The sequence below is a fragment of the Mercurialis annua genome, linkage group LG7, assembly GCF_937616625.2.
Source record: "Mercurialis annua linkage group LG7, ddMerAnnu1.2, whole genome shotgun sequence".
NCBI classification, from domain to species: domain Eukaryota; kingdom Viridiplantae; phylum Streptophyta; class Magnoliopsida; order Malpighiales; family Euphorbiaceae; genus Mercurialis; species Mercurialis annua.
Genome location: NC_065576.1, coordinates 47661270 through 47682483, shown reverse-complemented (window position 1 = coordinate 47682483; position 21214 = coordinate 47661270). Strand labels below are relative to the sequence as shown.

Here is a 21214-nt window from a genome sequence, read left to right as displayed (position 1 = left end):
GTTTTTGAAAACTCAAAACCGAACCGAACCGAAATGTATCAAAAAATCTTAATTTTAAAACCAAACCGGCGATTTTCGGTTCGGTTTGGTTTTGGTTCGATTTTTGGTTTCGGTTCGGTTTTGCACACCCTAATTGATATAACTGAAATTATGAATCCACCTAATCTCTTTTTGAGAAGCCCATGCTACTCCGCAACTTTGCGTAAAATGACATAAATATCCAAAAGTTGATGCACGCGATTTCTCTGTGTTCCCAAGTTAACTTGACTACGGTTACTAACTCACTATCCATCCAACCACGGTTAAATGACCTCAACGGTTTATAAATACTCTTCAAAATTCCCTCCTACTGGCGCGAGTGAGCACATTTTTGATTTGTTCAAAATTTTCAAAAGCCAAAGACTCTCAGCTCTCTCCTAGCTTTCTCTCAAATCTCTATAACAATGGTGAGAACAGAAAATCTTCAGTTTCTTGTTCATTTTTTAATCTATATATCTTATACGATACTGCATTCTACTCTTAATCTGACGCTAATTTTGTTGTTTTTTAATCTCTCTCTGAAATCTCCATAACAATGTTAATTTATTTTCCGTTTCTAGCTCATTTATTCTTAATCTGACGCCGTTTTGTTGATTTTTCTGTTGTTTTCAGAAGGTTAAAGAAGCTGAGATCACCGAGCAGGATTCTCTTCTTCTTGTAAGTAACTCTGAAAATTTTACTTCATCTTCAGTTTCTAGCTCATTTTATTCTTAATCTGATGCCGTTTTGTTGATTCCTGTTGTTTTCAAAAGGTTAAAGAAGCTGAGATCACCGAGCAGAATTTGCTTCTTCAGGTGACGCCGTTTTAGCTCTTCTGTTTGTTCTGCTTTTGTGCAAATGCAGTAGATTTCAGTAGCTTCATGATTTTACTCTGATCTGAAATGTTGAGCTAATTTTATCTAAAAATTATTGAAAATAAAATTTTATTCAAAATTTATGTAAGAGAGAGATCGTAATAGAACATCTAGTTTGTTCTCTGATTTCTACTTCCGTATTTAATTTTGTGAATATGTGTAGACAAGGAACTTGCTCGGTATTGAAATTTTGAATATTAGTTACATCAGAGGCCTGTTTCCAGAGAAGTATTTCAATAATAAGTCTGTTCCTGCTTTAGGTAATATTTTCTTGTGCTATTTTCTAAAATTTTAGCGCTGTTGATTCTTTGATGTGGAAATTGTGACTTAAATAAACAGAGTTTAAGATTCAGAAGTTGATGCGTAGGCTGATTGATTGGACGGAGAAAGGCAAGAGACGCTGTCTATTAATTCTGTTATCAATTTTGGATGGATTTAGTATCTGAGTTATTGTGCATTGTACTGCAGTTTCCTTCATCAGCTATTCCAGCTCTGATTGTCAGGAAGTTTTAATGAATATCAGCCGTAGCAGAAACAAGAAAAATGGAGGAACATTAACAGAAATTACTCCCAATCAAAGGAGGTAGTAACTAAGATACTTGTTGTTCTTGTTTCTGTTCTAGATGTTGATTTAAATTTGCTGTCAAATTAACAAGCAAGTTGAAAATTCAGGAGTTCTGGATGTAAAATGATCCATACACTGGTTCAGAGAACTCTCGATAAGATGCCTGTAAGTCAGCTGCTCTTAATGGTTTAGAACCTAATTTGCTAATTCAAGCATTTTAAAAAATATTATTCCCACACAAGTTTTCATCTGTTTTAAGTTGTGTGTGTAACTGTTTTACAAGTTTTTCACTTATATGATGCACTAAACATATTAAAAACATAGTGATATTCTCGCAATTTGAACAGGAAAAGAGTGTGCTTGATCCTTGTGAGGATGAGAATGATGATATGGAAGAAGATGAAGTAAGCTTAGGAGCTGATTCTGTACGAAAATCAGACTCTTCTAATTCTGATATTGAGGTGAAGTTAAATAATCTTCTAATCCCTAAAGTATTTAGCTGAGCTTGAAAATTATGAGTCATGATGTTCAAAAGAGAGATTTAATTTAATTTGCTATAGTTTCAGGCTAATCAATGGCAAAAAGATGAGCTCATAGTTACACCAGTAGGTAAATACACTCCTGTCACCTTTTATACTCTGGTTACCTTGTTATATTGGTATTTGGAGAGTTTGAAGGTAGAAGTAATTAGTTCTTATCCTGACAGGCAAAGCGCAACCGGAGGAAGACAATGGCATGGTTGGCCATGGTAACATTTCAAACTGAATATTACAATACGCAAACCTTTCAAGAAATATCAGGGCTATATTGAGTTGACCTTTTGAAGGCTAGGAAATGTTATTATTTCTGAGCAGGCAACAAATGGCTAATGAAAATAATGTGTGTGAAGATGACACTGAAGATCCAGAAGAGGATGAGCAACAAATGGCTAGGGTGAAGGATTGGATTGCTGACACTCTAAGTTTTAATGATATCCTCTCTATTTTCCCGGATATTTCAGTGGTAACAACTCCTCCTTTTTCTTCTGTAAAATATTAATTACTTTGAAACAAATTTTAAATTCAACCGGTGACTTTCGGGTTTATTAATGCAGGTCCTGACTGAAGGTAATCGGAACCGTTTATTCTTGTTAATGCTCAAACAAGAAATGCTAAAGCTGCAATAAATGTCTTAGTTCGTTCTTGCTGGATTTCAGAAATTATCGACAAGCTTGTAAACGAAGGTGTTATATTAAAGATTGGAACAGATCATAGATTCACCAAGAACAATCAAAAGGTTGTAATTCACTTCATTTCCTTATTATACATTTTCTATTCATATATACTCATTGGTTTGTAATGTAACAGAAGAAATCGAACTTTGAGTTCACTCTGAGGAAATGGATGGCCAAGCAATCCCAAATGGCAACAAAGCTTATAGGATTGATGATCACTTGTACATAGAGGTGAGATTTTCCGATGTGGAAGATCCTATACAGATAGATGGTCCTCCTACTTTGTATAGTCACTGGCCAGATTTTGTAGGAGCATTGTATAGAGTAAGAATGATCCTTAGTTACAGATAGTATTGATTTTCAATTTGCCAAAGAGAAATACATGATTTGATATTGTGAAAAAATGATTTTATTCATTGATATGAAAAAGTATACATAATACAGCTATCAAAGTCAATAATTAGGAAAGTAATATCTGTATATAATTATAATACATTTGTGCTAGATAGAATTTGTGGGCCGGATTATTATCTAGCTAGGTCGATACCCGCGCGTTACGCGGATGATGTCAGATAATTTTTTTAAAATATTCTTTGATTTTAAAATAGATTTATTTTATTTCATGTAACTATTTAATTAGTTGATTAATATATAATTTATGCAAATCATGTAGGTAGCTCAAAACTTTGGAGATATTAATTTAATAATATTAATATAATTCAATATTATGTATTAATATAATTATATTATATTATACTAATATAATACGATACTAATATAATATAATATACTCTTCATAATTGCTCTAAAATGAACTTTAAAATGTGAAGAAAAGCTTGACATTTTTTTGGGTAACTAATTTTTTTTAAGACTGGCTAACTTGGATGAAGTACATTCGTTAGAATCATGCTTCAACGCTGACCAGAGACCTCCATGTTAAATTGAGAATAAACTGGTGTTCTATAATGAAAGCTGCCTTTACCCATCTTTTATAGTATGAAATTTGGTGTGAGCCGCATGGGTGGAAAGTTCTTGATGGGACTCTCCTACTAAAAATATACTGAATTTTCATGAAAACTGACTATTGCAAATGAAACTTTATTATTAAAGAGGATTAGGGGGAGTAATTATGACGCGACTGTAATTTAAGATTGCATGTAACTCTTTTGAAGAAAAATTAAAAGTTGTTTGAATGTATGGAAATGAAAAGCTGTAGAGGAGTTGCTCCACGTCTAAGATAGATTAATTCAGCTAAGTAAATTGGAGTTTAATGGACTTGAGATGGAATAGTAAATGTCATTTAAGAGTTGTGTGAATTAAATAGAGTTGCACATGTAAATTAAGAGTTCTGTAACGTGTCGACATAACAGAGTCACTTGTCATAATTGTGAAAAGTTTTTTGGGAACTCATAATTATAGTATAAATATTCAAAGAGGTAAAACAAGTCACAATATTATATTTATGATATTTTTTTTAAAAAAAAAGCTATGAATTTTACTTTAATTGATCTTCCATGCCAAATTTATAAAAAAAATGAACATTTGTTGCATTTTCTTACGTCTTCATAACATTTTTATATCAAAATAAAAGAAAACAAACTAAATGAACCCTGCATGGCTAAAGTTTAAAGAAAAAAAATATGGATTGAATATTTATCGTACTTCTGGACTTGCTATGTCCACATAACATATTGAATAACATGCTGAATTCCATTTATCTTCATACTCTCCATTATGTTCTGCCTATATCTTTAGTTATGGTTAGCTATATTACCAACTATGTTCGATGGATTTTGTTTGCTTATTTAATGTTAGTGGGTATGTAAATTACTGATAATAGCAGTAACAAGAAATTATCAAAGAAATTAGAACGTGAATGTTTTGCACTTTCACGAACTGATTTGAACTTCCGAAATAGTGCGAGTTTATGACCGGATTACAGCAGAGAAAACGTACTTGGGAAAAGAAAACAAAAAAAAAGTTCAGACATTAATTGAGAAAACAACAATGATTCTGAGCACTCACTTCAACAGCACAAGATCATCAAGCTTCGTGCTGATAGCGGACACTTCAGAGCTTCCCACATCATCATTACCATCAGTCTCCCCAGGCTTTCAAAATTTTTCAAGTTCATCAAAAGTTGGTTTGATGTTCCGAATACGAAGTGATTTCAGCGGCACTGTTTTATACAAGAACCCATCATCAGATATCGTCCCACCAATAATTGCATGATACTTTCTTCGCCCCATACGAGTTTCTCTGAGAACAATACATAGTAGTAAGAAAAACAATTACTTAATCAAAATACGATTATAGTGGAACTAAAATGCTACGAGGAAGTGTAAAATAATCATTACCTAACTTCATCTACATTCATTAACCGTGGCGGGGGTAATAAAGCCTTCTCTTCAGCAGCCTCTCTGCCCTCCTATAAGTAGTTTCAGAAGACATTCTAAAATTAAAAGGCAGAAATTCTAAAATATCTAATAGTTATGGAGGAACAACGGAAGCTGATGCTGTGGCAGTTTTCAATAATATAATAAGTGATAAAATGGGAGATAAAACACTTATTGCGTATGATTTTTGCGTCATTTGTTCAAAAACAGATCAGAAACAATTGTGACAATGTTTACCAACAAAATGTAAAACCAATTCAAATAAAGCCACCCACCCTACTTTTGCAAATCAACATAAAATTCCTATTCCACAAAGTCTACCATGATCAAGTAGCGGAAAATGAAAATACCCGTTTATTTGCAAGAGCCTGTAAGTCAATCCTTGGAATTAACTTCACTGTTATTTTTTGTCGCCCATGATCCACATTTACTACCTTGTGGAAAAAGAAAAGGACAGAAATAGACAGAAGCTTTAAAAGAGAAAGAGTATGAAACACCATAACAACTAAAAAATGTTGTAAAGTATACTTTAGCAAGGTCTCCTTTGTATATTCCAATCTTCATTCTAACCCAGCGACACCCTGAAAGACCTGGTACCTTTCTTCCAGGACCTGGTACCTTTCTTCCAGCTGAAAGCAAGGTACTCATTTGTTTAATTGAGGTCCGCAATATTTTTTGTGCATCTAAGTTATGAAATCCTTTGCATGCCTGGAGCAAAACAAAATCATTCATTAAGCTACATGTCCTTGGAAGACATCAAAATTGAACTCCGTGAACAAAAGTTATACCATTGGCATACCTCCCTCACATGGGCCGCCTCGTCTGCTTCAATAAAGATATAGTTCATGATATGACCAAGCTTAAAAGCAGAACGGATTTGCAACTCCGCTCCTTTATCAGTATACTTTTGCATAAGGCAAACAACTGTTTCTTGTGCAGAACCAATCTGGTGTACATTCACAGAATTAAAAATAGAAAAAAAAAATCATAGCAAAATTATAAAACATACCACACATTCCACCATCCACAACTTAGGATCCTGAACAGATGGAGAACGAGATTGTTGCCCCACCCCTGACATTAATCACAGCAGTAAGAAATTAATCACAGCAGTAAGAAAATAAATTCACCAACTTGTGATGCATCATTATTTTGGCAAGCATAAATTGAGTAAATTCAGCAGACGTCTCTTCCAGACCTAAAATCATCCGAATAGAATCTAGAATAACAAGGCAATGACTTGATTCAATAGTAACTTCAAAAAAACTTAAACAATTAACAAGCCATGACTTGTGAACAGTTTTTTGCAACTGAAACATAATAATAAGATCCTATTAACTTACTTCAAAATCTGAAATATATCTATTTCTAATAAAATCGCTAACTTCTCGTACTGCTACAAGCAGCATTTCATTTCTTGTAACTGCTACTACTACAGCATAACTATTTAAACAATTAAAAGTAGCGGCAATTATCAATTCTTTAACCCTGAAATTCAGTAGCTAAGATAGCCAAAAACAATTTTAAATTAAGGACGTCATAATAATTAAGCAAACTATATTAATTACCAGGAATTCCAAACCCTAATTTCACAAACCCTAACCCTAATTCACAAAATCAAATCAGAGGTTCAGGTAATTGTATAAACACGAAACGTTTTCACAGTGAAAATTATTCGGTGAAAGCAAAGGATCAAAGTCAATACTCACCGACCCTATTTTCGCCGTCGTCATCTTTGCGACGATCCATTTTTGATAGATTTTCTTCGATCAATAGTTAAAGATTTGAGCTCTCGGTGGTGCAAATTTGTAAAACTTCAGAGTTTCTATTGTGGAAATATTTGGAAACTTTTTTATACATGCATGGAGATATGCACATTTACCACATCGTCCTTGCTAATTTATCATGGATGAACAGCTTAATTGAAGGCTCTATTGTCATTTAATAATTAATTATAAAATAAAAATAAATATTCAATTTTCTTTTAAAAAAGGGGCAAATATGCATCTAATGTTTGGGGTCAGAAGCAAATATGGAGCTAAAGTTTAAAAAGGGACAAATAGCTCCTAACGTCTTTAAAAAAAGGTAAATAAATCCTTTTCCTAAACGGCATATTACACTATTAGTATGTGTATGATGTGTAAACTTTGATGACATGACAAATGTGAATCATGTATAGCATTTTTAAATACAAATCAATCAAGAACTCTAATTTACAGCGTGAAAATAAAATTAAAATTGTTTATATTCGAGTTTTTGATTGAACTAAATTTGAGATTTTAGAATTTTAATTTTGTAATTGTTTTTTTATTATAAAAGAGTTGAAAAGATGGAATTTGTGAATTTAGAAATAATATTTAAGATTTATATTCGTCATATCAACAAAATTTACATACCGTACACATACTATTAACACGCCGTTTAAAAAGAGGTTATTTGTTCCTTTTTAAAGATATTAAGAGCTTATTTAACTATTTTTAAAGACTGTCGGAATTTATTTGTCTTTTTTAAATTTTTAAAATATATGTACTGCTGACCTTATATGTTAGGGGTATATTTGCCTCTTTTCCAGTTTTTTAGTAGCTCTATGGAAGACGCTTTTCAATTGACTCTATGGTCAGATCAATACATAAGTTATACCAACATTTTTAATAAATTCAGAGATCTAATTAATTAAAAAAATTATTTTTAATGTTAATTTCTCATTACGTGTAAGTTTAAGGGGGTAATTTGATATTTGTTTAATCAAAATTTTCAATCTATCGCTCAATCCACCCAGTCTTTACTTCAAAAGACCATACTGCCCCGGACATTTGTGACAAAATTATCTCACAGTCCCTTCACGCGATCTCTATGTATGGTTAAGCTAACTCGACCACGGTTACTAACTGACTATTCATCCAACCATAGTAAAATGACCTCAACGGTCTATAAATACGCTTCAAAATTCCCTCCTTACTGGCGCCAGTAACCAAATTTTTTATTCAGATTCAAATTTTCAAAAGCCAAACACTCCCACCTCTCTCTAAGCTTTCTCTGAAATCTCCATAACAATGGTGAGAACAGAAGAAAAGAAAATTACTCGATCTTCATTTTCTAGCTCATTTTATTCTTAATCTGACGCCGTTTTGTTGTTGTTTTCTGTTGTTTTCAGGTTGTACAGCAGAAGGTTAAAGAAACTGAGATCACCGAGCAGGATTCTCTTCTTCTGGTAAGTAACTCTGAAACTACGCCGTTTCAACTCTGTCTTTATATATTTTTCAATCATCATCGTCGTTTTTGCTTCTGTGAAAATCTAGTTTGTATTGTATATTTTGTCGTAGATTTCAATAGATTTAACTCTGATCTGAAGTTATTGAGCTCAGTTTTACCTAAAATTTGAAAATAAAATTTCATTTTATGTAGAATTTGTGATTATAAATGTTTTTTTGTTTATTCATTTCCAGATCTACTATAATTTCATTGAAACCTTGAACATATGCAGTTAAAGTTTATGCGATGATCTCTCTAAGCTCATGTTCTTGTTATGTTGCTTTAGAATAAAATTTACGAGACTGTTCTCTGCTTCTGTTAAGTATAAATTTAATTTTGTGTTCGTATTTGAATATAGACAAGGAACTTGCTCCGTATTGCGATTTTCAACATTAGTTACATCAGAGGCCTGTTTCCAGAGAAGTATTTCAATGATAAATCTGTTCCTGCTTTAGGTAACGTTTTTTCGTGTTATTTTCTAAGAATTTTAGCACAATAGTATAATATATTGATTTTTGTTTTAATTTTTGTTTTTGAAATTGTGATTTAAATTAACAGAGATGAAGATTAAGAAGTTGATGCCGCTGGATCCAGAGTCTCGTAGGCTGATTGATTGGATGGAAAAAGGTATGATGTTATCTGTTGCAGTCGATTTTATAGTTTATTTTAATCAGATCTATTTATTTAATTCTGTTGGATTATTTGAATTGGACTGTGTTATTGGTGTATTTTTGTAGGTGTGTATGATGCATTGCAGAAGAAGTACTTGAAGACTCTTTTATTCTGCGTGTGCGAGTCCATAGAAGGCTCGATGATTGAGGAATATTCATGTAAGACAGATTTCTGATTGATGAGCAATTTTGTATTTGCTAAAAAAAAAAATCTAGCTCAATTAGGAGAAAATAATTTTACTGATAATAGCTGATTAGTTTCGTCGGTAATTATATTTTGTTTTATTTCTTTGATTGCTAAGTTATTTTTGGATGAATTTAATAGCTGTGTCTTGTTCTGCAGTTTCCTTCAGTTATTCTAGTACTGATAGTCAAGAAGTTTCAATGAATATCAACCGTAGTGGAAACAAGAAAAACGGAGGAACTTTCAAGTATAACTCCACAACAGAAATTACCCCCAATCAAATGAGGTAATAATGACTAAGATACTTGTTGTTGCATCTGAATTTCTATACCTCTTGTTTCTGTTTTAGATTTCAATTTAATTTTCCTTTTAAATTAACGAGCAAGTTGAAAATACAGGAGTTCTGCTTGTAAAATGATCCGTACACTGGTTCAGTTGATGAGAACTCTGGATAAGATGCCTGAAGAGGTAATAATATCCTGTCTGACTTTGAATGTTCAAAATGCCTAGAAAATGTTTACTGATAGTACTTTATAGCCTGCAAGGAATTTGACTGCGGTTTTCATTTTTTTTCAGCGTACTATACTGATGAAACTCCTCTACTATGACGATGTGACTGTAAGTCAGCTAACCACATGCTTAGATGAACTCTTCTTATGCAGTTGTACTATAATGATTACTTGTTATGGTTTAGAACCTACATATTCCAAATTTGCCAATTCTAGCATTTTAAATCTCTTATAAGATTAGGCCTGTTCTTCAACTTATAAAAGTTTGATGGTTTAAGATATTATTCTGACAAAAGTTTTGATGTGCTTTGAGTTGTGTGCGTAAGTAACTAAAAAAGTATTTCAGAAGTTTTTTCACTTTCTGCCTGATGACACACTAAACATAAGAAGAGCATAATGATTAATGAAATTCTAATTTGAGCTTGCAGCCAGTAGATTATGAGCCTCCATTCTTCCGGGTGTGCACTGAAGAAGAAGCACATAACCCCTGGACTAAAAGCCCCCTTAAGATGGAGGTTGGAAATGTCAACAGCAAGCATTTTGTACTTGCTCTCAAGGTAATGAGCGAAGGTTCTGCTAATCATCAGAATTCAGATTTACGGATCATCTTTTTAATCTAACTTTGATTAACTCACACTTTGAGCAGGTGAAGAGTGTGCTTGATCCTTGTGAGGATGAAAATGATGATATGGAAGAAGATGAAGTAAGCTTAGGAGCTGAGACTGAACAAAAATCAGACTCTTCTGATTCTGATAGTGAGGTGAAGTTACAGAATCCTCTAATTTATGCTTAAGCTATTCCTCAAGTATTTACCTGAGCTTGAGAATTGGAAATCATGATGTTTAAATGAGTGATTTAACTTATGTCTACAACAAATTTGTTGTAATTTCAGGCTAATCAATCTCAAGAAAATGAATTCATAGTCGCACCAGTGGGTAAATACACTTCCTTTTACGAGCAGTCGCCCTTTGTATTCTGGTTACCTTGATATATTGGTATTTGCAGTGTTTGAAAATAGAAGTAATTAGTTCTTATCTTGGCAGACAAGGAATGTCCAGAGGAAGACACTGGCATGGTTGACCAAGGTAACATTCCAATTGAATATTACAATCTTTACATTGTACACGTTGAGCAAACACACGGGAGCCTTTCAAAATTAAAATCTGGGCTATCTGTTGAGTTGACCTTTTGAAAGTTGAGAAATGTTATTACCGGTACACTAAACTGTTGGATTTATGAAATGTAATGTGTGTGAAGATGACACTCAAGATCCAGAAGAGGATGAACAGCAAATGGTTAGGGTGAAGGATTGGATTGCTGGTCACCACCTTAACACTATAAGTTTTAATGATATCCTCTCCAATTTCCCAGATATTTCAGTGGTAACAATTTCTCCTTTTTTCTTCTGTAAATTATGAATTTCTTTGAAACGAATTTTAAATTTAGCTGGTGATATTCTGGTTTACTAATGCAGGTCCTGACTGAAGGTAATTGGAGCAATTGATTCTTGTTAATTCTCAAATAGGAAAGGCTACAACTAGAATTAACTTCTTAGCAATGTTCTCTTTCCGATTTAATTCGTTCTTACTGGTTTTCAGAAATTATCGACAAGCTTGTAAAGGAAGGTGTTTTGTCAAAAACTGGAACAGATAGATACACCAAGAACAATCAAAAGGTTCCGTTTCATATCGTACTTCAGTTTCATTTCCTTATTTTAGCTTTTCTGTTCATACTCATAATTATGCAATGGAACAAAATACTAGAAATCCGACTTTGAGTTCTCTCTGGTGAAAGAGGAAATGGATGGCCAAGCAATCCCAAATGGCAACAAAGATGATCGCATGTACATAAAGGCGAGATTTCCCTTGTTTCTATTTTTTTTTTTATTTTTCACCTTCCAAGTCAGTAAGATTAGCATTTTGAAAGAAGTTACTATTATTACAAGATGACAGTTTTCTTGAAGTTGTTTCTCACAATCCATGTCCTTCAATTCCTACAATTTCAGGCACTGTACCATGCTCTTCCATTGAAGTTTGTGACCGCTACAAAGCTTCAGAGCAAGTTAGATGGAGAGGCAAATCAGACAACAGTGCGCAAATTAGTTGACAGAATGACTCGAGATGGTTACCTTGAAGCTAAAGGAAACCGTAGGCTTGGTATGTTAGCATAGCTGAAGCTATTTATTTTCATAGCCTTAAGATCTAATTCTGATCAATTTGGTTGTCATGTTTCACAGGAAAGCGTGTAATCCATTCAGCTCAAACCGAGAAAAAGTTTATGGAAGTAAAGAAAATCTTGGAAAATGGTGCTATGGTAACAGAATTAAACAGTTTTTCACGTTTGCTAAATACTTGTTCAATTTTTATTCTAAATCTAGTTTTCTTGCATTTTGGCAGGATGTTGACAATAATAATTTCCAACAAATGAAGTCTGACCAAGCAGCACTCCAAAGAGATACCTCGACATGTGGTGTCCTCCACTCGATTGGCTCAGATCTTACACGCATGAAGATCCGATCCGACATTAATAATAATGCATCAATCAGGAGCGAGCAGACTATCTCAAAGACAGGCAACACACCTACCAGCAAGGCTGAGGTCAGTGCTTATAAATTGGACAGTAAATAAATTCTATAGAACTTTTCCAGAGCTGACTTGTTTCTCATTTATTATTGCGAATACGCAGCCAGCTGCTTCAAGAGAAAGTTTCGCGGTAGGAAATGAGAACGGCAGAGCAATTGCCTGTGGTGATGCAGATACAGTTATCTGCAGCAGATCCTCTCAAGACAAGAGAACCAGAAAAACAAGCACTGTAAGCTCCAAATACATAAGAGCTTTTTTTATTATAACAAGCTTGGAATTGGTAACAATATCGTTGCGTAAAACAGGTTAAGGAGCCAATTATTCAGTTCATGAAGCGCCAGAGGTCCGAAGCTATTTGAAAAACTAACGGAGTTCCACAGTAACTGTAAATCCTCTGATTTAAGTAACTTTTCTTTTGAGTCTTAGTTTACAGAAGGTTAGCATGAGAAAATGACAGATTTACCTTTATATCTCTTAAGACTACTAATATTGGTAATGGTTTTGCCGTCACATTCCCATTCTGATAGGATATAATCACATAATATGCAATTTTATGGTATGTAGAAAAAAAATATTGTAAATATATAGCAGCAATTATGCTAGCTTTAGTAATATTTGCTTTTATATAATACATATCTTATCTTTAGTAGTACATTATTTGCTTTTATATAATACATATCTTATCTTTAGTTAAATTAATAGCAACCTTATGGAAAAAGAAGCTAATGACAATTAATTAATGTATATTTAGGCCAATCCCATTGTTTTCCAACCTAAGAGAGCAGTAAGTAACCAAAGAAAAATATGGTTCAAGTTTGCTTTGGTCAATGGTTATCTCTTAGTAATTTATTAGTCACAGTCGTTATTTTTTTATTACTATAAGTTGTTTCATTTTTCTTACCTTAATTATTTTTTCTCATCTCGTCATTCTACCAATAAAAACAACGACCATATTTGGTTCATGAAATGGAATAATATATAATATTTTTATGGAATAGCTTTTTTTTTCCTTTCTAAAAGTAGTAGTTATGTCATAAATTCATGAAATAGCAATGTCATGAACCAAAATAAGGAATAACTATTTTATTCGGAATAGCTACTCTATTCCGGATCTATTTCATGAACGAAATATAGTCAAAGTTCTCGAGTCTTTTTTTTTTGTCAAAGAGATTCTCGAGTCTATTTAGTAGCCTTTTTAACATAGTGTGATTTCACCAACCAACCACTACGGGATTTATTAATGTCCCATGATGCTTCTGTTTCCAGATTGTCTTCATCACAAGCCCCACCTCTAGAACAAGAGTACTGAGTATACATGACCTCACCTCACTGAATATTTTTATATAAACTTCTAGTTCTGTACTAAAATCATGTTAAAAGCTAGGAGTATTCATTTATATATTAAGAGTGAATTGACTCGTTGTATCATCCTTATTTAGGATGTCTACCTATGCCTACCTAATGCATAAGTGCCAATTGAACTCTTAAATTTTATAGAAACATTGCCTAAGCTATTCTGTAACCTATTAAATTAAATTTGATTTTATCATATATGCATAACTTAAAACTTTGAGAAATTGCCACCGACAACATTTAAATATTCTTCTAGTTCATTATAGTATATCTATTTCAATTCGTAATTTAAATAATCTGAGTTACAATTTTATTACTAAAAACAATTTTCATAAAATTATCACTATTAAGTAGAAGAAACTTAAAAAAAATTAAGTACCTGCAATAAAAAATTCTCTAGAAGTTTAAACTCAAATTAACTTCTTAAACACATCCCTTAGTGCAATTTTTTTGATTCAATTGACGAATTTAATTTAAAATAAATTCATTCTAATATTAAAATAAATTTCTTTTGGATATAAATTATTCATTTCTTACAGCTAGCGAAAAACCGGGTCAAATATTTTATAAGTGATTAAATTTTCAAATTACTTTAAAAAGAATACCAAATTTTAATATAATTATTTAACGTCACCAAACTTTAACTTTTGTTTCGTAAGATTTTTTATGATTTTATTTTTCTTCTGGAGCCATATAATTTTTTAAAAATTGTTACCTCAGCAAACATTACCAAAATATATTATTTAAAAAAAAAATACTATCTTATATGGCATTTAACTAAATTGTTGGCGTGTATAATATTTTTTAAAATTCTAATTGAAATTATCATGTTATCAGAATTTCATTAGAATTACCCTTTTGAAACAAAAATGAAATCAAAAGAATTTGAAAGTTTAGTATTCCTGATTTATTTATCCAGAAAAAACATTAGTTAGTTGTCTTTAGCTAAAAAAATTGTTAGTCCTCAACTCCCCAAAGCTTCAGATTGGTTGAGAAGAAAGCACTCTAAACAAGTAAATTACCAAAATACCCAAACAAATTTCCCTTTTCTTCGATATTTCCAACGTCCTTCTCTCATACTGCCACGTGTTGGTTCACGAAGCGTCTACTTAATCCTAGACCCCTCTCGACTAGGTCCCACTCAGATCCCTCATATGCTACGAATTTAACATTTGATCCTTCAAGATGTAACCATCACCATTAGATCATCTCAACGGCTCAGATTCTCTAAAACCCTTCCCTTACGCTACACCCTCATTTCATCTCTATAAAACCAAGATTCCGCAACTGAACTCACCGAAATTTCAGTCACTCAAAAAGCTTCCAAAAAAAGCTTACAAAAGAAACACAAAGAAGTAAGCACAAATATTTTATATTATTCTTTCTAAGGTATATTTTTTTATGATCTGATATCTTATTAATTAGATTACTTAATTTTTTTTAATAATTTTTTTTCATTTTTGATAGTTATTTTTGAAGATCATGGGGACAGAGAAGAAGGAATTGAAGCACTTAGGATTGGTGAGAATGGCTGCTTTACAGTCGTTGATCTACGTGTCGAATTTTTATGATTACGCTAAGAAAAACTCTGGACCGTTGAGATCTACTGTTGGGACGGTTGAGAGAGCTGTGACGAGCGTTGTGAGCCCAGTTTATAATAAATTTAAGGATTTACCTGATGATCTTCTTGTTTTTGCTGATAAAAAGGTAAAAAACTTAAATAAAACTAGGATTAATTTATTTAATTTTTTTTCTCTAAGCTAATTGATTTGATGCATTTTGAGTTTATTTTTTTTCGTTTTGTTTATGGTTTTGGATCAGCTAGTATGTTTTGTTCAGTCTGAGCTGTGCTTTATGGGTTTATTTTTGGTAGAGTTTTAAAAAAAAAAGTCATAGGTTATATGTGGAATTTATTTTACTTTATTTTTTTAGGGAAATGATTGAACAGTTTTTTTAGTAATTTTAGTGTGCGCTTTTGGTTTAGCTGCTTGCTAAATTTGGCTAAAAATGATTCCACTAAAAATATTTTTAGCTGAAATGAATTAGTCGCGCGAATTTATTGCGTATGTAGCTTTTGTGATTTATTGTGTCGTTTTTTATCGACGGATTCTATAGTTTTAATCTTTTAATTGTTTGATATTTGTTAAATTCTTTCGTACGTTGAGCTGATTTATTTGGATTTTTTTTCGGAATATCAATTTCGGGTTTTGATTAGTTATGTTGTAGTATTAAACGTTTATATTCTGAGTTATTTATTTTAAATTAAATTAATTATGGATAACAGTAGCTCAGCCGCTTGCTTAGTTTGGCAACTATTTTATGTAAATGAGCATCTCTAGCTCAAATGATTTAGTTGTAGATGGATTCTGTATTTTTAATCTTTGTACAACTTGATTGTTGTTCAAGGTCTTAACTATGAATTATGTGGAGCTGACTCACTTGGATTTCTGCTTCCGAATTGCAATTTCCAGATTTTATCGTTCCTGTAATTGTGTAAAATTCTTTACGTATATCGACCCCATTGAAGCCGAGCTAATCTATGTTGTTTTCCTGCCACAGGTAGATGAAGGTGCAGATAAGTTTGATAAGCATGCTCCACCACTTGCTAAGCAAGTTGCCGGCCAAGTGCATAGTTTGATTCAGATAACAGTCCAAAAGGTTCAAGAATTTGTCAACGAGGCTCGTGTTGGAGGACCATGTGCTGCTGTTCATTATGCTGCGAAGGAGTATAAGCACTTTGCCCTTACTCAGAGTGTGAACATCTGGATTAAGCTCAACCAGTTCCCGATCATTCACACGGTTGCTGACATGGCTGTTCCGACTGCTGCACATTGGTCTGAGAAGTACAACCATACTCTCAAGGTTATGACACAGAAGGGTTTTCCGATTGTCGGCCATTTGCCTTTAGTTCCTGTTGATGAGATATCGAAAGCGTTTAAGCAAGGTAAAGCAGTAGAAGCAGGAGAGAAAGAAAATGCAGCTCCTGCACATAAATCTGATTCATCAGATTCTGATTAAATATTTGCATTGGATTGAATTTGGTGGCTGCTTAGTATAGTCTGTATGGTGTAGTTGCTTGCAAAACTATATATAAAGGATATGCGAGCCTGTTTAAAAATACTTTGTTGCAAGTTTGTGAATGTTTTTTAGACTTGTTCACTTGATGATCACTATGGTTGTGTAAATTCTACCTTGTTCTTCAGATGAATAATGAACATACCAGAATCGATCGCTTTCTGAAAAAATAAATAGAACAATATTTGATTGATTTGATTTAATTTGATTTTACTAAAATAAAAGGATAATGTTATTTTAAAATTATAACGATAAAAAAGAATTCGAGACAATAAATTTAATAATGAAGTTTAGTTAAACTATAATTCGTTATATATTAAATCATTTGAATGTGAAAAAAAAAGATATTATTTTCTAGAAAATGGCATCATATACATATTATATAATTGCCTTAATTCCTTAAAAAAACCCCACCTTGCAACTTTTCTTCGTTTATACCCTGATTTTGTAAAAACACCATTTGTACCCAATTTTGGATTTTTATGTTTCATCGCTACCCAAAAGCATTAAATTGTACTCTTTTAATTTGGAAAAGAGTTTAAAACATACTTTTTTATATTTTTAAAAATACAAATAAATCCTTAAACTTAAAAAATAATCAAATACATCCAAATAATTAATTAATTTTTTAAATTTTATAAAATAATTTTTTTTTTTAAAATTTAAAAAATTTATTATTATTTTTAATTTTTTTGTTCGAAATATTTTTAAAAAAAATTAAAAAAAATTATTATTATTTTTAATTTTTTGAAGAAGATGGTATTTTCATACTATTAATAACATTAATATCTAACTAATATATAAGTTAAAAATGAAGAATTGTTTTAAACTCTTTTTCAAATGAAAATAATACAATTTAATGCTTTTGGGTAGAGATAACATAAAAACTCAAAATTGGGTACAAATGGTGTTTTTACAAGGTCGGGGTATAAACGAAAAAAAATACAAGGTGGAGTTTTTTTAAGGAATTAAGCCTATATAATTTGATAATTTAATTATTTCAATTTTTCAAAATTAAAAATTAAATCGAACCAAATATTCTAGAAAAATTACAATAAAAAAAGATGCAAATTCTTTAACAAAAAGTTCTGAGGACAAGTATTCAATAATCTGAAGCAGTCTGGAAAATTCAAGATGAGTACAAACAAACAATCAGCAAGATACAATGTTACAAAATTCTGGAGTGCAAAAATTTTATCCGCCGCAACAAAACTTCTAATTCTTCTTCCATTTAGAGAGATCTCTATCAATCTGCGATACGGGATTGAGGTCCCTGCATCAATAATAAACATTAATGAATAATAATAATCATGATCAAGTTAGATAGTATTTCAGGATAGTTATTAAACCATTCCTGATGACCTATCATAGAACGGGCATTTTCTGAGCTACTTAGCTTCTTCAGGATTTAATAATCAGAGCAAGACGTTCTTAAACAATCTTTCTAACTAGGTGAAAAAAAGTTTTGACACACCAAATACACAATGCTGCATATTGCTCATGAATCAATTTTCATTACTGTCAATAAAAATCATAAACCATCAAAGACACACAAACATCTACTGCACTAATCGCACACAATGTAGTCGGAATAAGTACAAAAGACCACTACCATATCTTTGAGACAAGTGTTTTTTAAATACATGGAATTCAAATTGTAAAAATCGCTATTAATGAATGAACTTCGCGAAAACAAAAGTGAACAATCTTATTTACATTGCTAACATGCGTCCTACCTTAGCATAACGCCGATGTATTAGTGAAGAAGGAAAAAACGACATAAGACCGAATCCGTATGCAATCAACGAAAGTAGATGCTCAGAACTACAATATAGATCAAAATTCCATCATCAAACAAACAAAATTACAAAAAAAGACCTGCATTAGATAATAACTCTAGCTGTTTTAATCTTCAAAACCATTATCAAAACCACTAACAGATAAATCAATTTCACTAAATATAATGCTTATCATAATGGAAAAGTTTTAAGCCAAACTCAGTGATGAAACACAAAACATATAAACAAAACAGTTTAAAGTCAAAATCAATCTTATCTAATTCTAGAGTAAATGCGAGAAATTGAAGAACGGCAACACAAGTTTTACCAGCATAGTACTTAAATCTAACAGTATCATATGATCATCTAACAAAAACACACACAAGGGAATTCAATATCATAAACATTTTGAAATAACAGCAGCACCAAAGGTTTGAAACAAGCTTTCATACCACATTCACTACCTTGTTTACTGATTGAATTTAGAGCTTCCGTTTTCCTTTAGCCTTTGATTGAATATTTTGGTAAGCTTCCATTCGAGATTGTGAAAGCTTGTACTCCGCTTGATTACGCTTCCTCTTGGCTTTTCTGGAAAGATTGTTCATCTCGACATTTGATACTTCTACTTTTTCTTTCTCGTCTTGATGAGAATCTACTTTTTCTTTCTCGTCTTGATGAGAACCTCCATCTAAGGTCGACTTGTCACCATTATCCTGCAACTTATTCTTCTTTCTAATCTTCTGGTTATTGGATTTTCCCAAACGGGTCTCTTTAATCTTCTCCTTAAACTGTCTTTCTGAGGTTGATTTATCACCATTATCCTGCAACTTATTCTTCTTTCGGTTCTTCTGGTCATCGGATTTTCCCTCTCGGAGCTCTCTAAGCTTCTCCTTAAACTGTCTTTCCTTGTACTTATTTACTTTCCATTCACTCTCTCTATAAGGTGCAAGCTTCTTAACAGACACATATTGATTCAATTCCTGGTCATCCAAAGTAAATATCTCGGCTGTATCTAATCCAAATTTTTCAGGTTGCACTCTAGCGTACTTGAACCTTGTCTTCAAGTCTCCAACTGTACCCTCATAATCCAACTTATAGTACTCCTCCAACCATTCTTCTTTCACTTCCTGCAGAAGCGACTTCTTCCGCTTCCTTTTCCGCTTACTTTCCCTATCCCTCCTCGTTTTGCCCTCTTTTTCCTCTTCTTCTCCATCCTCTTCCTCCTCCTCCTCATCGTCATCATCTTCTTCCTCTTCTTTTTCTTCCTCGTTACCACCAATGCCACTGCCATTTTCATTCTTCTGTTTCAAAAGACGTTCTCTAAGAGCTAAAAATCCCTCATTATCCACTCCATCCCACCCTTTTGGAAGTCCAAGTAATTCATCCTCCTTATCAAAATCAGGTTTTTCATCGCCATCGTCGTTATCACTCCCGAATTCTGCATTGACATCATCTGTGTTATAATACTTTTCGCCAAAAGCCTTCTTCATCATTTTATCATACTCTTCTGGATCAAAATCCTTCTTTAAATCATCCAAACCCAAACCAAAATCATCATGATCATCGACCCCAGCAACCTGCACAATCTTCATCAATTTTTCCTTCATCTCCTTCTTTTTCAAGTTCTTCAAGTGCTTCAACTCTTCCTTCCTCTCCATTTCCGCTATCTCCATTCTCTCCTTCTTTCTCTTCCTCTGTTCTTTCCTAGAATTCTCTTTTTTCCTCACCGATCCTTCTACTACCCTCGAATGACCCAAAACCCTATCCCCCGGATTCTCTTCATGCCTAAAATTATAACTCTCCTCATACAATTCCTGTTTCTCAATCTCCTCATCATCTTTCAATAAATCATCCACTTCATCGTCATCAACACCCCTTCTACTCTTACTATCCCCATCAATCCACATTTGTTTCTCAATAAAATCCTTCAAAAACTTATTATTCTCATCCAATTCCTCCTCATCACCAAAATACTTTCGCAGCTTATCCTCGAGCTCCACATCATTTTCCTCTCCTAAATCCCCTTTCTTCTTCTCCTTAACTTTCAACAATCCCCCTTCACTATCAACATCATTCCCCTCATCAGCCTTCACCGCCTCTAAAAACGACTTCTTCAACTCCTCCTGCTCTTCATTGTACGTCTTATTTTCAATCCGGGTATTATTCCGCTCCCCTTCTTCTTCCTCATCGAATTCCGCCCCCTCCTCAATTAAATGCTGAGCCGTAACATCTTTCAAATAAACAGCTTTTTTCTTATTTTTACTACTCCTAACCTCATTTTCTAACTCACTATCATCGCTACCGCTATCGGATTCGAATAATTTAACGTCTTTTTGATAAATAGAAGGGTCACGTTGTTTTACCTTGATTAAATTATCGATGAACTCCTTGAAGTCTTTTTTTTCGTTTAATTTCTTGAGTTCAACTTCGTCGGATTCTGAATCGGATTCCGATTCGGATTCGGAGTCTTCAATTTGGCCTTTCTTCTTCAGCTCTTCGTACCGTTGCAAATCCTCGCGTTTCTTATTGTGTTCGTATCGGCGAGCGAATTTCTCGTCAATTTCGATCTTCGAAACGTCGATGTTTGCGTTGTCGTCGTCGCCTTCGAAGAGTTTCATTCTGTTCTGTTGATTGATTCAATTTTGCAGCGAGAAGAAGAGACGTTGGCTTTGAAAATGGATTAGGGTTTTAGTGCAAACTAGCCGATTATCTGGCCGCATTGCTGCTATAGTGCTATGAGCAT

The 21214-nt window shown here is 32.9% G+C and overlaps 5 protein-coding genes across 10 annotated transcripts; 3 read left to right on the top strand and 2 right to left on the bottom strand.

Moving 5' to 3' along the window:
- The first annotated feature begins 358 nt into the window (after window positions 1-358).
- Window positions 359-2267, top strand: LOC126656146 (meiosis-specific protein ASY1-like). 2 transcript variants are annotated; one of them, XM_056103580.1, is made up of 9 exons: window positions 359-446; window positions 652-696; window positions 792-833; window positions 1057-1153; window positions 1233-1476; window positions 1566-1623; window positions 1806-1919; window positions 2025-2067; window positions 2165-2267. In XM_056103580.1, exons 5-9 carry the CDS (start codon window positions 1406-1408, stop codon window positions 2221-2223), a joined length of 345 nt encoding a protein of 114 aa, XP_055959555.1. In that variant the 5' UTR covers window positions 359-446; window positions 652-696; window positions 792-833; window positions 1057-1153; window positions 1233-1405; the 3' UTR covers window positions 2224-2267. The 2 variants fall into 2 exon arrangements, with proteins under 2 accessions (XP_055959555.1, XP_055959554.1); XM_056103579.1 differs by having other exon boundaries at window positions 2019-2067.
- Window positions 2268-4524: 2257 nt separating this feature from the next.
- Window positions 4525-6917, bottom strand: LOC130014777 (putative transcription elongation factor SPT5 homolog 1). Its single transcript, XM_056103578.1, has 7 exons — window positions 6777-6917; window positions 6077-6141; window positions 5867-6013; window positions 5596-5775; window positions 5418-5501; window positions 5029-5099; window positions 4525-4930 (listed from the first exon to the last, which is right to left on the bottom strand). The coding sequence occupies exons 1-7, from the start codon at window positions 6814-6816 to the stop codon at window positions 4786-4788; spliced, it is 732 nt and encodes a 243-aa protein (XP_055959553.1). The 5' UTR covers window positions 6817-6917; the 3' UTR covers window positions 4525-4785.
- Window positions 6918-8013: 1096 nt separating this feature from the next.
- Window positions 8014-12914, top strand: LOC126656141 (meiosis-specific protein ASY1). Its single transcript, XM_050350627.2, has 21 exons — window positions 8014-8123; window positions 8222-8278; window positions 8678-8774; window positions 8878-8946; window positions 9057-9149; window positions 9334-9460; window positions 9573-9642; window positions 9751-9792; window positions 10112-10240; window positions 10330-10443; window positions 10576-10618; window positions 10727-10768; window positions 10941-11065; window positions 11158-11170; window positions 11282-11358; window positions 11447-11536; window positions 11689-11839; window positions 11920-11996; window positions 12080-12280; window positions 12369-12494; window positions 12571-12914. The coding sequence occupies exons 1-21, from the start codon at window positions 8121-8123 to the stop codon at window positions 12622-12624; spliced, it is 1800 nt and encodes a 599-aa protein (XP_050206584.1). The 5' UTR covers window positions 8014-8120; the 3' UTR covers window positions 12625-12914.
- Window positions 12915-14819: 1905 nt separating this feature from the next.
- On the top strand, window positions 14820-16788 carry LOC126656145 (REF/SRPP-like protein At1g67360). Of its 2 annotated transcripts, none has more exons than XM_050350636.2 (3): window positions 14820-14973; window positions 15086-15325; window positions 16178-16788. In XM_050350636.2, the coding sequence occupies exons 2-3, from the start codon at window positions 15101-15103 to the stop codon at window positions 16634-16636; spliced, it is 684 nt and encodes a 227-aa protein (XP_050206593.1). In that variant the 5' UTR covers window positions 14820-14973; window positions 15086-15100; the 3' UTR covers window positions 16637-16788. The 2 variants fall into 2 exon arrangements, with proteins under 2 accessions (XP_050206593.1, XP_050206592.1); XM_050350635.2 differs by having other exon boundaries at window positions 14898-15007.
- A 954-nt stretch (window positions 16789-17742) lies between these two features.
- Window positions 17743-21214, bottom strand: LOC126657439 (uncharacterized). Of its 4 annotated transcripts, none has more exons than XR_007633331.2 (3): window positions 18924-21214; window positions 18430-18517; window positions 17743-17966 (listed from the first exon to the last, which is right to left on the bottom strand). XR_007633331.2 is itself a non-coding variant. In XM_050352127.2 (2 exons), the coding sequence occupies exon 1, from the start codon at window positions 21087-21089 to the stop codon at window positions 18954-18956; it is 2136 nt and encodes a 711-aa protein (XP_050208084.1). In that variant the 5' UTR covers window positions 21090-21214; the 3' UTR covers window positions 17743-17966; window positions 18924-18953. The 4 variants fall into 4 exon arrangements, 2 of the variants coding, with proteins under 2 accessions (XP_050208084.1, XP_050208083.1); XR_007633330.2 differs by having other exon boundaries at window positions 18936-21214; XM_050352127.2 differs by lacking the exon at window positions 18430-18517.